The sequence below is a fragment of the Rhododendron vialii genome, chromosome 7a (assembly GCF_030253575.1).
Source record: "Rhododendron vialii isolate Sample 1 chromosome 7a, ASM3025357v1".
In the NCBI taxonomy this organism is placed as follows: Eukaryota; Viridiplantae; Streptophyta; class Magnoliopsida; order Ericales; family Ericaceae; genus Rhododendron; species Rhododendron vialii.
In genome coordinates this window covers 35,198,661-35,215,507 of record NC_080563.1, presented here as the reverse complement: position 1 = coordinate 35,215,507, position 16,847 = coordinate 35,198,661, and the positions used below count along the sequence as shown (strand labels likewise).

At 39.5% G+C, this 16,847-nt stretch overlaps 3 protein-coding genes across 4 annotated transcripts; 2 read left to right on the top strand and 1 right to left on the bottom strand.

Moving 5' to 3' along the window:
* Window positions 1-6,423: 6,423 nt before the first annotated feature.
* Window positions 6,424-8,699, top strand: LOC131332281 (eukaryotic peptide chain release factor subunit 1-3-like). 2 transcript variants are annotated; one of them, XR_009201642.1, is made up of 2 exons: window positions 6,424-7,865; window positions 8,365-8,699. XR_009201642.1 is itself a non-coding variant. In XM_058366413.1 (1 exon), the coding sequence occupies exon 1, from the start codon at window positions 6,424-6,426 to the stop codon at window positions 7,732-7,734; it is 1,311 nt and encodes a 436-aa protein (XP_058222396.1). In that variant the 3' UTR covers window positions 7,735-8,699. The 2 variants fall into 2 exon arrangements, 1 of the variants encoding a protein (XP_058222396.1); XM_058366413.1 differs by having other exon boundaries at window positions 6,424-8,699.
* Window positions 8,700-11,259: 2,560 nt separating this feature from the next.
* LOC131333285 (glycosyltransferase BC10-like) lies at window positions 11,260-12,829 on the bottom strand. The gene has a single exon (XM_058367742.1). The coding sequence runs from the start codon at window positions 12,652-12,654 to the stop codon at window positions 11,392-11,394; it is 1,263 nt and encodes a 420-aa protein (XP_058223725.1). The 5' UTR covers window positions 12,655-12,829; the 3' UTR covers window positions 11,260-11,391.
* Window positions 12,830-12,849: 20 nt separating this feature from the next.
* On the top strand, window positions 12,850-16,824 carry LOC131333287 (phospholipase D alpha 1-like). Its single transcript, XM_058367743.1, has 4 exons — window positions 12,850-12,889; window positions 14,378-14,451; window positions 14,944-15,394; window positions 15,849-16,824. The coding sequence occupies exons 1-4, from the start codon at window positions 12,865-12,867 to the stop codon at window positions 16,283-16,285; spliced, it is 987 nt and encodes a 328-aa protein (XP_058223726.1). The 5' UTR covers window positions 12,850-12,864; the 3' UTR covers window positions 16,286-16,824.
* The last annotated feature ends 23 nt before the right edge of the window (window positions 16,825-16,847 follow it).

Below are 16,847 nucleotides of genomic sequence, written 5' to 3'. Positions count from 1 at the left end.
GAATGCTTTCTTGTATCCTCGCATTTCAGCTGCCACGGTGCGTGACTAACAAATTGTTGCAGATTCAGGTGCTCATTGTATCCCTGGGAAGCAGTGTTTTCCTGAAATCATCATTTGTGCAGTCTTTTTATTTGGTTTGTTTGTCGGAGAGAACAAGTTATGGAGAGAATAAAAATTGTGTTGATAAATGTAAAACGTGAAGTTGAATAATGGCTTTAACAGTTCCAGAAAATTCAGAAATACCCCACGAATTCTGGCCCCAATTCTTTACTGCCAAGGGGCAATGAAGTTTCATGCTGCCATCCGAACACTTCAACTTGCCACCAGCACAGCTCCACCCCTGGCCCTGCCATGCAGACACAACTCAAACTTTGCTGCCAGACACCTTCCTTCACTACCAATGCCACCACCACCCACCACCACAGTGCCAGTCAAGCAGTACAATCCGCGACTTTCCTTTCCCCCTTCTCTCCTGCCTCCTCCTCTCTCTCTCTCTCTCTCTCTCTCTCTCTCTCTCTTGACGTCACCAATGTTATCGACCTCCCCTCAACGTCTCTTCCATTTTAAAAAAAATCAAATCCTCAAACCCCAACTTGATAACATAACGGTAATAGGGTGTTCGGTGAAGGTGAGGTAGTAACGACGGTGTTCTTGACGAGATGTGATTGTCGTGGTAGTAGTGGCGTAAAGTGATGATGCTGAAGGTGGTGGTGGTGGTGGAGGTGGTAGGGTGTTGGTAGTTGTGACATTGGTGAGCGTCAAGGTAGTAATCATGAGGTGGTGAGTTCCTCAATAAATAAGTTTTCAGACCTTTTTCCGGGTCAGAAAAAGAATTCAATTCATAATTGGACACAAAAAAAAGAAGTTCTAATCTATAAACTTAACGAAAAAAAAACACCTAGTGAGTACTTTTTTAATTCATGCATCTTTATTCTATTCCAACCGGAGACCAATAGAAAAGTTGTATTTACCCAAAAAAAAAAATAGAAAAGTTGTATTCCAAACAGGTATGCTTCATCGGTAGGTTAAAAATACAAAGTAATCCATTGCACCTTTACTTGTATCAAACTTATTCGATGCTTTCAAAGCACCACACTAGTTGGAATACTGTTACAGCTGTTCGTGGATTTGCATGCGTTTTTCTGACACTAATCGTCTGATTAATTTATCGCTGGTTTATTCTTTGTTTGATTTGGATGTATTATTTTATCTCGTTCGTGCGCAATAAGATTGATATTGAAAGGTTTAAGCAATCAAAAAATGGCACACCCGAATACGTACTTATTGTATTTCTTAAGAACTCTTAGTGGAACAATTGTTTTTATTTCTTATTCCAAAGTTGCAAATATAAATACTTATTGAATAAGATTCCACTAATTCAAAATAAGGACTACTTATTTTTTGAATTAAAGGTGTGATGGATTGTGAGAGAATAGCATGTTTCATTGTCTCGTAAAACGGGAATAAGTAGAGACAGTGGTACGAGGTTATTTTATCTAATTCGTATGCAATAAGATTTTTTTAGTTGCATTAGATAGAGAGACAGTGGATTGTACTGTGTAATATTCTCCAAACTTCGAGCAAGTACACTAGATAAGCAAAAATACATTTTTTGCTATTTTACCTAAGAGAAACATAAAAAATAGTCTACACCAAATGAGCTAAAAGAGGAGCTAAAATGCATTTATGAATAATTGTTCTCTATTTTTACCTATGCACTATTCATACTCCTTTCTTTTTATTATTATTTCTTTCTCTCTCCTCCCTCCTTTCTCCTCTCTTTAAGCAATAAAGATAATAAAAAAATGAGTGAAAAATATATATTTTAATTGGAATTAGGTAAAATAGATAATATTAGTGTAGTGTTGAGAGAGATGTGAGTAGATAAAATGAAAAAAATGCACTATTTACTAGCAATTTTACCAAACTATTGGTAAACTTGCTCTTCCACAACCCCCGCCCCCAAAAAAAAAAGAAAAAAGAAAAAAAGAAAAAAGAAAGCACCGCACCTTGCCCCCTGCGATCTTTATCAAATGGATCCCGCCCACGTGCGCGGGGAGCCATTTTGGATCCCGCACTGTGCACCGCATTTGGCTTCAATCCAAAATTGACGTACGTCAATCACCTACACGAGGAGACGAAAAAAAATACTACTCCCTCCGTCCCTTTTTTTGTGTCCAGTATTTCATTTTGGGCTGTCCCTTAATAAGTGCCCATTTTGTAAAGTTAGGGGGGTAAAAGTTGGTGTATTGTCTATTTTGTCCCTAAAAGTAGATTTTATTTTGAAAAGTTATTGAGTAAAAGTGTAATGATGATGGGTAAGTAGGGAAAGTGGAGGAAAAAGTTGATGTGAAAGGTGTAATGATGATGTCTTTTTAATAAGTTGGAGTTACGAAGCAGAACACTTAAAAAGGGACGGAGGGAATAGCAAATAGTAGGACTGGGGTATTGCCCAATAATGGGAATGGGAGTACAACTTCGCTCAAATCCTGTTCTTTAAAAAAATACTATCCATGTACTATACATAGCACATGTAGTCACCCACCCGGTGTGGTATCTTTGTCAAAAAATTGTCTCGAATTTGTTACAGAGATCATCTAAATTCTAAGCAAAAGTATTACTCCACTAGTAGTCTGATTGGTTCTCATTTGCTGCATTATCAAAACGATAGAGAAATTGTTAACGGGGTGGAAATTTAGCATAAAATCAGCCATTACCAAATATGTATATTTGATTAAAGTTAGAAATGCCCTAAATTTAGAAAAGCCCTAATCAAGATTTGGGGATTTTAAAAGAACAGGGCAAACTGATCTTCAGAACATTGATTCTTTGTGGTAGAACTTAGTCTTTGATGCTTAGAGAGAGAGAGAGAGAGAGAGAGAGAGAGAGATGGGACTTGGGAGAAAGAACTGGTGTGAGATACTACACAGTGGGGTGAGAGAAAGAGAAGAAAAGAGAAGAGAGAGCGTGAGAGAAAAACAATACTCCCATCTGTTTCAAAATGAATGGCCTTTTTGAAAAAATGTGTCATTTTTAATTACTCTTATTTTTCGATATGAGTGTTAAAAAATATGCAATATGAATATTGTTTGATAGATTTTAATTAGTTCTATTAAACAAAATTTTCAAAATCATATGAAACTTCATAAATCAAAAGATATAAATATTTTAAAATGACACAGAATCCCAAAAAAACCACTCATTTTGAAACGGTGGGTGTAATATACAGAAAGTTACCTTTTGTTATTCTTCCGTTCGTTATTAGCTGATGGGTCCCCACATCTGACACAATTTGTATCAGTTGTCAGTTCCTTATTGGCTTAGGTCCTGTTTCAGAAACATTCTTAAAAAAAAAAAACTTATTTCATATTTTCAAACTCAAAAATAAAATAAATAAAAAATAAATTTTTTTTTATCGTATAAAAGATCTTATCTAGATCTTCAAAACAAGATCTATATTGTATATTTTTAAATTTTAATAAATTTATAATTTTTAAATTTAAAATTACCTTTTTAAAAATAAAGACTTATTTTTGGTTCCGGAACGAAACCTTAAGGTATCACGTCGGCATGTCACAGTGGTACCCCATTTGCAACTAAAAATTTCTCATGGGCAACCCCACTGGTCACCGTATAATATAATAATATAATAAAAGAAAAAAAGAAAGAAACGAGATTGCGAAGTGTGGGTGGGAAATTTATTGAAGGAATATATGGGGCCACGTGGTGCTATACAGTACAATAATTCGATAAAATTAATGAAATCCATCACACGTGCGAGTGAAATTTATGTAATTAATAATTCGACAAGACTGTGAAATTCAAGACACGTGGGCATATGCGTTTGTAGTTTGGTACGCAAAATGACGCGTGGGACCCTGTGAGTAGTATGGAGTAATAGTACTATAAACGACCACGGCGTTGTCCCATACGCCTCTTTCTCTCTCTCTCTCTCTCCCTCTTTCTCTCCTCCACCGTTGAGTTGATCCTCGATCTTCCCCTCACCACCGCTAGATCCACTGAAAGAGAGAAGATAAGAAGCAATCCGTGTAAAGGTACGTTTTTGACTCATTCTTCACTATAACTAGTTAACTACGTACCTAACCATGGTTAGTCCAAGCGCGTTGTCAGGTTAGAACCCTAGGGTTTCCACACCCTTAACCCCTTAAATACATGACTACTACGATCCTTCCTTCGTTAATCCACACGTAAAAACCCTCGGCTTCCTTCTCAGGTTAGCTACGATTCTTCCTTCCTTCCTTATTTCACGTCTAACTATAGTAGATTCGTTGATCGGTTCTCTCTGAATTATGGGTACGCATTAGTTTTTGATTTGCTGTATAATCGCTGTTGTGCTTCTGTTTTCTGCTCGTTTTGTTACCATGACTGAATGGGGAGCTACTGGTTTTGTGTCTGTATTTGGTGTATTTATATTTTTTGAGTGGAAAGTCTTATATGAGCATATAGTTTACAGATTTATGTTAATTGAACATGTATCTTCCTTTTAATATTTGCCAAATCTTTTTTTTTTTTTGGTGATTGACCAATTCGAGACAAAAGTAGATAGAAACAGAGTTCCAATGAAGGGAACCCAAGGACCATATCTATCAAGAGTGCATTGCTCCCTTACTTTCATTACTTTCTCTTTGATTTTGACGATGTCCACCCCTGATCGCGCGGCTGCTTCCCTTTAAGGCGCGTCTCGATTCAGTAGAAGACGACCGGACTTAATTAAGAGTGCCTTGAGTCTATATTTGTATGCGAAGCGGCTGGGCATAGGCGATGCATATGCGATTCGATTTGCTTTGAGTGGTAGTAACTTCAGGAAAAGAACAAAAGATTATGAATGGGACAACTGATATTACAGAAAGAATTAAAACATCAAAACACTCTGTAGGAAGATTTGTACGGCCGTGGTTGGTTGCAGTTGTGGCTACCAGCCCTTACAGCTCCCACAAACCTCAAGGAATATAAGGTTGGTGAGCAGAAAATTGAACTGCCATGAGGTTGTGGATTGATTGAAAGTTGGGATCGAAAGAGTTCCCTGCAAAATTTAATCTGAAGACGGGGGAACTGGGGAAGGTGCTTTGGAAAAATTGGTGGAAATCTTCAACAATCATCTTTCCCCACATTCTTATTTTTCAACTACTTATCAAAAAAGTTTGGTGAGTTGGGTATTCGTGTATTTTTTCCTTTTTGCTTTTTCCTGACAAATATACTGTTGTTTTGGTGAGACAAACTATATTTTGAGGGGGATTTTTGGCACTGAGAAAATGTGAGCGGGCTTTAAAATCAGGGTACCATATGGGGTGACTGATTTGAATGATTGGTTGAGATACTACATACATATTGGTTTATACATATGTCATCGTGCAGATAATTGATTGATTGTTGCTTGTGAATTCTTTTATAGTATATTAGTGGGAAGTATTAGGTGGATCCGTGGATGTATGCAAGGAAGTTGGTTTGTGTACTTTCCCCCCTTAAATTTAGTTGGTACCGTGAAGTTATGTTTCTTTTATTATTTTTTTTGTTGGGCTGATGGATTTCAAATTAGAGTTTTGGTTCGACTTGCAAAAGACTCCTTGTTTCATAATGGATTTCCTGTGAGTGTTAGAACTGATTTTTTGTTCATTGCATTATGAAGTCCATTCAGTTTATTTGATTTATTGTCTTTTGTATGATAACTTTAAATTTGTGACGCCAACATCTAAGGTGTTTTCTTTTCTCCAATCCATGTGATGCCTTATTCTGTATCTTTATGTTTTCTCAGTCCTTCAAAGTTGTTGCTCCTTCAAAGTTGTTGCAATAGTTGTCTCATACATGATATCCTTGTTTGTGCAAATCTTATTTTGTTTTTGCATTCAATAGTTCAAACTTTTATCTGATCTACTATTTCATTCATCTAGTTGTCTTTAGTCATTTGCTTGTGTGGATATCTCTAATGTTTGCCCCATACTATGCTAAATCATCGGTGAAATTCCAAAGCTTCTTGTTTTTTTTTTTTTTTGGGTAAATCCAAAGCTTCTTGTTGTTTCTGTTATTTTGGTGTAATTATTGCTCTAGATCTTGTTTTATCTTACCCGTAAATGTCTTCTATTGACGCAGACACTTAAACATGTATAGGTTATGCTATCACATGTTTATGATACTTCAATAGACCATAGTGGAAAGAATATTTACCTGAACACACAGAGTGCTCTTTGATTGAATATCTTATTTTTTTAAGCTCCCAAACGTGTTAGATGAAACTTATACTCTGTCCTATTGTAACTTACTGTGATGGAAATTTCTATTTATGTGCTTGTTTGTATTGTTGTCATCTTCATCGTATTATAGGCCTTTCTTCTTTTCAGCTCGTGTTTATTTTCATGTTATACTCAGGTACTTGTGTGTACTGCTGGGAAGAAGTTGTACCTCACAATGGCGGATGCTCAGGAAACTGATAAGAACATTGAGATATGGAAGATCAAGAAGTTGATTAAGGCACTAGAAGCTGCTAGGGGAAATGGAACCAGCATGATTTCTCTTATCATGCCTCCACGTGATCAAATATCTCGGGTTACCAAGATGCTTGGGGATGAATTTGGAACTGCTTCAAACATTAAAAGCAGGGTGAATCGCCAATCTGTGCTCGGGGCAATCACATCTGCTCAGCAGAGGCTTAAGCTCCACAATAAAGTTCCTCCCAATGGTCTTGTGCTGTACACTGGGACTATAGTAACCGATGACGGAAAGGAGAAGAAGGTCACGATTGACTTTGAACCTTTCAGGCCCATAAACGTGTCCCTTTATCTCTGTGATAACAAGTTCCATACGGAAGCTCTTAATGAGCTTTTAGAATCAGACGACAAATTTGGTTTTATTGTCATGGACGGGAATGGAACTCTTTTTGGGACATTAAGTGGAAACACCAGGGAGGTGCTTCACAAGTTTTCTGTTGACCTCCCTAAGAAACATGGGAGAGGAGGGCAGTCAGCTCTTCGATTTGCTCGTCTTCGTATGGAGAAGCGGCACAACTATGTGAGAAAGACAGCTGAGCTTGCCACTCAATTTTACATCAACCCTGCCACTAGCCAGCCCAATGTTTCCGGTCTAATTCTTGCTGGATCAGCAGATTTCAAGACAGAGCTGAGTCAGTCTGATATGTTTGACCCCAGACTTCAGGCGAAAATTCTGAATGTAGTCGATGTTTCTTATGGAGGGGAAAATGGTTTCAATCAGGCAATTGAGTTGTCCTCTGAAATCCTTTCAAATGTGAAGTTTATTCAGGAGAAGCGCTTGATAGGGAAGTACTTTGAGGAGATCAGTCAGGATACTGGGAAATATGTATTTGGCGTAGAGGACACGCTAAAAACTTTGGAGATGGGTGCGGTTGAGACGCTTATTGTATGGGAAAATCTGGATATTAATAGGTATAAGCTAAAAAATACCACTTCGGGTGAGATAGTTATAAAGCACATGAACAAGGAACAAAACTCCATTCAAAGTAACTTCCGAGATCCAGAGACCTCTGCTGAGTTGGAAGTTCAGGATAAGACATCACTTTTAGAGTGGTTTGCCAATGAGTACAAGCAATTTGGTTGCACCTTGGAGTTTGTTACCAATAAATCGCAAGAGGGGTCTCAGTTCTGCAGAGGTTTTGGTGGGATCGGAGGAATCCTTCGTTACCAGCTCGATGTTCGAGCTTTCGACGACCTTTCTGATGGAGAAGTTTATGAAGACTCTGAATAGCAATCAATAACTGTTACCCGATCTGGAGCAGGAATGTGGGGCAAAATCCTGCACCAGATGCGCGAGCTCTCGCGCTTCTTTCTGCTGCTCCGCTGCTGCTGCTCCACAAGTTTCAAAAGTTCCTAATGAAGGTATGCACCTGAACTCTGGAACATAAGCTATCCTATTGTTAGCTGGTTATCCCTAAGTTACATGGACCCAGATATGGGGTGTATGGTGCAGGTATGTTTTGTGCAAGTGTATGGAGTTATCATTCTTGCTATCTCAAGGAATGGGGATCCATCAGAATATTCATATTCCCTTCGTATGACTATTTTGTCATAGAGCAATAGCATTTATGTCCAAGTTCTTTCCATGCATAATGTTGAAGTTATTTGAGTAGTTTAGGGTTAATCGACAAATATCATTTCTTGGTGTTTATATCTAAATAAATATGTCGAACATGGACTCTATAGTACTTGTAGAAGAGTCCATGTAACATAGGTTACTCCTGCTGATTAAAAAAAAAACATAGGTTACTCCTAATGTTCTTGATCTCTTTATCTATCTATCTATCTAGTTGCAATGAGATTGTTATTGAGATGGGATAACTATGATTGAGCTACGCTTAAATGTGGTGATCTGGAGCAGGTGGATAAAGGGTGTAACCCCTTCTATTGCTCAGACAATGCTAATGGAAAGCTTGCTCGTGCTTTTCATATCACCCTTGGATCAAGACGCTGAAGAAGTCATGTGTACGCTGGGGAAACTTCATATATTTGTCATGGTGTGTGGTAAACCTTTTTATCATGCAGAACTTTTTAAGTATTATTATGACGATGTTTGGAATAAATTCATGCAGAACTTTTCTGATGAATGTTATGCTATGTATGAGGCAGACCATTAGCCTGTCTAGTGCCATAATTCTGTAATAAATTTTATACCTATTTAAGGTGTGCTGCTATCAAATCAATTTATGCGTGCTATGGATCTTTTTTTTTGGGTAAGGTAAAATTTTATTAGAAGGATCCCAAGCTACAAAGCACAGAGGCATACCCCGGATAAACAAGAGTCAAAACAGACCAAGAACCAATCACAAGAAGTTGGGATTGGATCTTGGAGCGTCAGAATAGGAAACAGAGCTAAAGAAGACAACAATCTAAGCACTGTAAAATGTTCTATCAGGGAAATTCCAGGAGGAGCAAAGGGCTATAGTTGCCGCCGTCCTCCTGACCCTTCCGCTAAGGGATTTTTGGGCTTTTTTTGTTTTGTTCTGAGTTAAATTTTTTTTTGCGTCACAGAATTCCTGCATCTAGGCCACTGTCAGGTATTACTCTTTTAGGCAGGGGTAGACCTTAGATGTCCTCTGTTGATTTTTTAGGTTTGGCTTTTCTTCTCGGATGTTATCTTGCAATAGGTGAACCTCCTGGCTAGTTGGAGATGCTTCTGCCCGTTTTTTCACTTGTGTTTGCTGAATTTTTCATGTTAAGAGTGTGAACTTTTTGTGTGATTTGTAGTGAAGGTAGCCACAATTACGCGGACTATAATTATATCATCATTTAATCATACATTCCTTTTAGTTTCGGGTGATTACCCATCTAATTCGTGTGATCTGGTGATGATTCTGGTGGCAATGGTTCTGTGGCGATTCTGGTGGCGATGTTTCTGTGACTTGGTGGGGCCTGAGGGTGTCAATGGCGGTTGTGCCCGATGTGGTAGGCATGCTTTTGAGTAGTGAATGGCAGGGAAAACCCGCAATTCAGGAGGAAGATGGCAAATTTGGCAAGGGCAAAGGAAAATTTGGCAATCTCATGATATATTATTAGCACAACAAAGAGCATCTCCAACATCCTAAGCAAATAGAAATATAGGCAAAATGGCTAGCAAAACCCCTAAAATGAAAACCCAGCAGTCTCAACAATTCACTCGTCAATTTGTAGGAGCTACAGCGGGTACCTTGGCAGCCCCTTCTCTTTCGGAGAATGAAAATCGCTCCTTGTAATGCTCTGTATAATTTCTCTGATGTAGCTTCGTTGTCTTCTCTTTTGTTGAAATTTCCTTTTTTGTAGCAAAGAAGAAAATGACCGTTCAAAACAAATCCGTTGACCAAAAATCGTCTAGCAGAAAACTTGTCCTTCATTGATTGCAAATATAGACTTTGAGTCCAAAATATTCTGTGAACTGATTTGCAACGTTCAGTGAATCAAATGTAGAGCTTCAAAGTCAACAATGGAAGAAAACACTTCACACTAAAATGAAGAAACTGGTCGACCATATTAGAGACGTCCACTGTGCTAGTTTACTTTTGGGCCAAATGAGTTTTGATTACATGTATGCACATAGGCCAAAAATTGATTTTAAAAAGAGTTACTTATATTATGAGCAAGATAAAAAAAAATAATGGGGCCAGGAGACTTTTCTTTCGAAATGAATTTGTACACAAGCTGTACACATACTGGTATATTATTTTGGCCACACACAAACAAGGATTTCTTTTTTATTTATTTATGGGTGAACATATATTAAGACTTTTACCCTTTCCAATAGAGATTTTATGAGAGGATTTTAACCGTGCATTTTAAGAAATCAATTTTGTCATAAAACATAATCAAAATAAGTTATTTCTAATAACTCAGTTTACATCGACTCTTTAAATAACTACTATAAAGTATTTTAAAAGTTAAGTAGTGAATTAGAATTTGACACGGACTACCTTTAGGGCTCGTTTGGGTGGAGTATGGAGAAGGAGTATTAGTTTTTCCCCTCCTAAGACTGTGGACCCAGGTTTATCACCTAGTTTGGCAACCCAAAAATGCAAGGGTATTATGTTCCCTCCTCTTCTCTTGTACCGACGTAGGGGGGATTATTTATGGGTGGATTTTGGGGTGTTATTAGTTAATACCCCCGGTAAGGCGGAAATAATACCCCATCCTCCTCCCTGTCAACTACAAAACAATTTTATTCCCCCATTTTATCCATCATTCAAATCAAGTACTATTTTATCCTTTCATTTTTAAAACCTCATCCAAATTCCAAACCAACTACTATATAATTCTCCTCCATTAACATCATATCAATTTTTACTATCCCTTATTAACTAATACTATTTTATCCCCCTTCATAAATAATACTCCGATTGGATACTTACACCCAATCGGTCGAAATGCTTACATTGAATAGTGTTGAACCCACCTTTGTAATCCCACACAAATGCTCGGAGTCATTTAATTTGTTTCACACGTGTTTTTAAGGGCCCTGTGAATTTAGAGTCCAAAAAATTGACGAGTCAATTAAATTTTTATTGATATTCGACTGAGCCGAGCTTTTACAAGGATCCATAAAAAAAAGTTTTATACAAAGTTAAATGGCATATCATTATAGTCTTGGATTAGCTTCTTTATCCGCGCTCGTCCAGGCATGCGCGAAAACCCTTGCTCATTTATTATCACACTTGGGCGCCCCTTGCCCATTTTTTGAAACACTCGCATACAGACACAACGCGTTGCTGCCTGTCGCGTGGAATGGAGAAGAATACACACAAAAAAGTAAAGCCAAAAAGCACGGGTTTATCCCGTCTTTTCCTCACACTTTATTACGTATATACATATATCGAAAAACACAAAACCAGTATTTTAGTAAAAAAAGTAGTGAGTAGTAATTTACAAAATTAGCCCCATCCTAATCTCTAAAGATGACGCCACCCGCCATACTCAACAACGGCTCGACCGAGTCCGGGGAGAACTTTCTAGCGAACAAGAACGGGTGACGCCGCTTCCTCACAGACGCATCCGAGCCGTTGATCGCGACCTCCTCCTCCTCATCGCCGTACCTGGGCCTCCCCATCCTGAGCCGCACGATCAGATCGGGCCCCACCTCCGTCGCGTTGTAAGTCCTCGGGTGACCGTCGTCCCTCCCCGCCCAGTCCACGTGCGTGAGCGTGGCCGGCACGCACCCGCGCGGGTCCTTCCTGTTCAGCAGCGTGGCGAAGTACTGCTCCTCGGGGTAACACGTGTACGGCTCCGCGCACGGCGCGTTGAACTTGGCCCACAGCCTCCTGTCGGCCACCACCACCCTCGCGTGCCTGCGCGTCAGCACGAAGAACTGGGACCCTATCCGGAACTCGTCGAACGGCACCTCGGGCAGCATGGCTTCCTCCCCACGCGCCGCCCACCTCTCCCACGCGCCGCTCTCGTTCTTCAGGATCTCGACGAAGCTCTTCCGGGACCGGGTCAGGGTTTTGTAGGTGAACCGGAAGGAGTGGAGCGGGATGCAGGAGGGGGAGAGGAGGGCGAACTTGGAATTCGACCGGTCGTGCGTCAGCGCGTGGGAGAGCAGCCGGCGCGCGGCGGAGATGAGGGTGGGGGAGTGGCGCCGGGTGGGCTTGGAGCCGGGTATGACCCGGTTCTCGAACACGCCCGAGAAGGGCGGGTCGTACCGGTAACTCGGGTCGGCGTGTACGTATACGTTGTACAGGATTTTGGGGGTTTTCCTGAAGTAGATTTCCCAAATTGGAGCGAAAGGGAGTGGTGTGGTGGTTAGAAAGAGGAAGGCTATTTTCCTCGGGCTTGTTGGGTTCGGGTTGGCCCGGGCGGCGAGTCGGAACAGAGCGTTGTCGTCGTCGTCGTCGACAAAGATTTCCGCCGTGGACGGCGGGGGAGCGGTGGTTGTGTGATTGTTTGTTGGTCGTCGGGTTTTAATGGTGGATTTGATCGCGGTGAGTACTGGGTTGGAGGTGGTTTTTTTGACAGAAGTGTTGGTGGTGAGGGTAGTTTGGAAAGGGCTGGCACCGCCGGTGGTAGTGATAATACAGGGGGAGGAGGTGGCGCCGCCGTTTGTGGTGGTGGTGGTGGGTGTAGTGGTGATGGTGAAGATCAGGGCGAGGGGTAAGCAGAGGAGAAGAGCACCGAGGAGGGATATTGGGGATGGGGAGAGCAGCAGCATGGTTTTGTTTCATCCAATTCATTCAACTGTACAGAGAGAGAGAGAGAGAGATAGAGAGAGAGAGGAGAAGAAAGCGATTGAGAGATTTTTACCAAAAAAAAAAAAAAAAAAAGCGATTGAGAGAAAGAAGAGAGAGTAAAGTTTAGATTCGATAGGATTTTTTATTAAAGTTAGGCTTAATTGACGGCAGAGACTGATTGATCATAACTTATGATTGATAACAGCCTAAAAGCAGGTATTGAATTAGTAGATATTATTATTTTTTTAATTATGATGTTCGGACCTTTTTCCTACTAGTATTTGTAATATAAAATCTAATCTTTCATTTGATATCATGATATTCTTAAAAAATATGATTCTCATTTATTTTTACTATTTTGTAATGTAATGTGTCTCTTGGGCTAGCTTACGAGGAGTTAAGGGTATCCACAATGGCACAAAATAAAATAGACGGATTTTGGATGCTCAGGACTCCTTACTTTTTACGTTTAGATGTCTCGTCCTTTAGTTTTAATTAAAATCCTCTCACTCATGGTTGAAAGATGGAAAATTATTCAATGCTCCGATGCACAGTCATTTGACACTTCAAATTCTTTTTTCACCACACATTTGTGGGTGTGTGTGGTGCTGATGCAAATGTGTCGTAGAGAAAGAGTTTTGGGCGGCATCTCCATGTAGTCCCCGGGCGGGTGTGATTATTTTCCATGTAATTTGGTGGTTAATTCAGAAGAGCTGCAGCTGTCTGTATTCTACTTGAACGCCCGCCATTTTGAATTCTGGCTCCACTGCCACCATTTCATTCACTGAGAACTTAAATTTTTGCTCAATAGTTGGCTTCTCCATGTTTTCGATATTGTTTTTAAGTGATTCTATATTTCTACGGAAAGTCTATGCACGTAACGAACACAACTTTAAAACACAATTTTGAATATAACTGAGTGCGGAACAGGATGCATGTGCGTCGAACGCTCTAAACGCTGTTGTGTGCATAGCATTGCTCCTATTTCTATTGCTTGTAATTTGTGTGATATGTTCTCTAGCTATTTATTCCACCAAATACCAATGCTCTCTCTCTCTCTCTCTCTCTCTCTCTCTCTCTCTCTCTCTCTCTCTCTATATATATATATATATATATATATATATATATATATATATATATATATATATATATATATATGTATATATGTATGTCACAGTACTTCTAGTTTGATTGAGCTCCTTGATATGCCCATGTAGTTTCTATCCTATGAATTGTATTCAAGTTCTCATCACCTACTAGTATTTTAGGAACAAAAGCCGTGCGGGTTCGCAATAAGGTGAAATGTGCATACCAGTTGGTCGATGAAATGTCTAAAAGAATAACAGTACTGGCATGTTTTGTTCTAATATTTTTTGGGCGGAACAAAGTTGTCATTCAAATCCTTGCTTCATCCAAAAATAAAAAATAAAAAAATCCTTGCTTCACAGTAAACTAACCTTCCTACTATCCGAAACTATCAAATTGATGTGCATCAAACGGTTCCGACCACATCTGTGTACCTAGCATTCCTCATATTTTTTCAAGTCCTGTCCTGTTGCCATAGGCACTTTTTATCAGCTCTAAAATCCATGTTCATATACTTATCCATGGTAAACGTGTACGCAGATTTTTACTTTTATTTCTTTTGATAATTATTATCTTTGCATCTCTAATCCTTGTTGTACTTACTCTGGGAATATGGAGACCGTTGCTCCGAAAGATATGGGCAGAAGATTTATATACCAACTCAAAAGAGATTAGTGCTTTGCCGGCGTGAGGTAAAATTCATTGCGCTATATATAATGTCAGCGTCTTCTTCAATTGTTAGCTTGACAATATTATCTCTAGGTACACTATTGGATCCATATTAGATGGATTCAGGCCCGAGTGTCGGGTGTGGTTTGTTATCTTATGATCAGATTCATCTAAGTCCCAGGTGAAAGATACATGGATCTTTTTTTTTTAGCTCATTTAATTTGCTTATGGAGTAATGGTGCTTTCTATTGTGATCGAGCATTCTATGTGTGCAATGATAGTTTCATGTATAGTTCTATTGTAATTACTAAATATGCTTCCTTGGTAGATTTCTATCTTAAATGTCAAACACGTATCTCATACATTTTATCCAAGTGTTGAGTTTTTTTTTTTGATCGTATCCAAGTGTCGAGTTTTTCTTTATCGAATCCAAGTGTTGAGTGTTTGATCCAGTTACTCTATTCGTTCAGAAGAGTCTTTGTAACACCTCTCTTAATGTTATACAAATTGAACAGGCCACCAAGCTCTATGCAACTGTTGATCTAGACAAGGCCAGGGTTGGAAGGACTAGACTGATAGAAAACAAGCCCTCGAACCCTTGTTGGAACGAATCCTTTCTAATATACTGTGCTCATACGGTCTCTGAAGTTGTATTCATGGTCAAGGACGATAATCCTATCGGTGCAACACTGATCGGAGGAGCTTATTTGCCTGTGACGGACATCATCAGCGGATATGTGGTGATCAGATGGATTCAGATACTGGATGAAGACCATGTTCCAGTCCACGGAGGTTCTAGAATCCATGTGAGGCTCCAATTTCTTAATGTCACTCGAGACAGTAATTGGTCTCAAGGAATCAAGAATCTGTTCGGAGAAGTCCCTCGCACCTTCTTTATGCAGAGGAAGGGCTGTAGAGTTACACTGTACCAAGATGCCCATGTCCCCGATTTCTATCTCTCTGGAGGTACCGTGCAGTTATGTTTTTTTTTTTGGGCTGATGGATTTCAAATTAGTGTTTTGGTGCGACTTGCAAAAGACTCCTTGTTTCATAATGGATTTCCTGTGAGTGTTAGAATTAATTTATCGTTCATTGCATTATGAAGACAGAGGTTTTTTTGATTTATTGTCTTCTGTATGATAACTTTAAATTTGTGACCCCAACGTCTAAGGTGTTTTATTTTCTCCAATCCACATGATGCCTTACTTATACTTTATCTTTATGTTATCTCAGTCCTTCAAAGTTGTTGCAACAGTTGTCTCATACATGATATCCTCGTTTGTGCAAATTTTATGTTGTTTTTGCATTCAATAGTTCAACCTTTTATCTGATCTGCTGTTTCATTCATCTAGTTGTTTTTAGTCATTGCTTGTGTGGATATCTCTAATGTTTGCCCCATACGATGCTAAATCATCAGCAGATTTCAAGACAGAGCAGAGTCAGGCTGATATGTTTGACCCCAGACTTCAGGCGAAAATTCTGAATGTAGTCGATGTTTCTTATGGAGGGGAAAACGGTTTCAATCAGGCAATTGAGTTGTCCTCTGAAATCCTTTCAAATGTGAAGTTTATTCAGGAGAAGCGCTTGATGGGGAAGTACTTTGAGGAGATCAGTCAGGATACTGGGAAATATGTATTTGGCGTAGAGGACATGCTGAAAACTTTGGAGATGGGTGCGGTTGAGACGCTTATTGTGTGGGAAAATCTGGACATTAATAGGCGTGTGCTGAAAAATACCACTTCGGGTGAAATAGTTATAAAGCACATGAACAAGGAACAAGACTCCATCCAAAGTAACTTCCGAGATCCAGAGACCTCTGTTGAGTCGGAAGTTCAGGAAAAGATGTCACTTTTGTAGTGGTTTGCCAATGAGTACATGAAATTGGTTGCACCTTGGAGTTTGTCACCAATAAATCACAAGAGGGGTCTCAGTTCTGCAGAGGTTTTGGTGGGATCGGAGGAATCCTTCGTTACCAGCTCGATGTTCGAGCTTTCGACGACCTTTCTGATGGAGAAGTCTATGAAGACTCTGAATAGCAATCAATAACTGTTACCCGATCTGGTGCAGGAATGTGGGGCAAAATCCTGCACCATATGCGCGAGCTCTCGTGCTTCTTTCTGCTGCTCCACAAAGTTTCAAAAGTTCCCAATTAAGGTATGCACCTGAACTCTGGAACATAACCCATCCTATTGTTAGTCAGTCATCCCTAAGTTACATGGCCTGAGGGTGTCAATAGCGGCTGTGCCCAATGTGGCAGGCATGCTTGTGAGTAGTGAATAGCAGGGGAAACCCGCAATTCATGAGAAAGATGGCAAAATTTGTTAAGGAGAAAGGAAAATTTGGAAATCTCACCATATATTATTATTAGCTCAATAAACAATTGCAATTCAACCAAACATATACTCACATGAATAATACC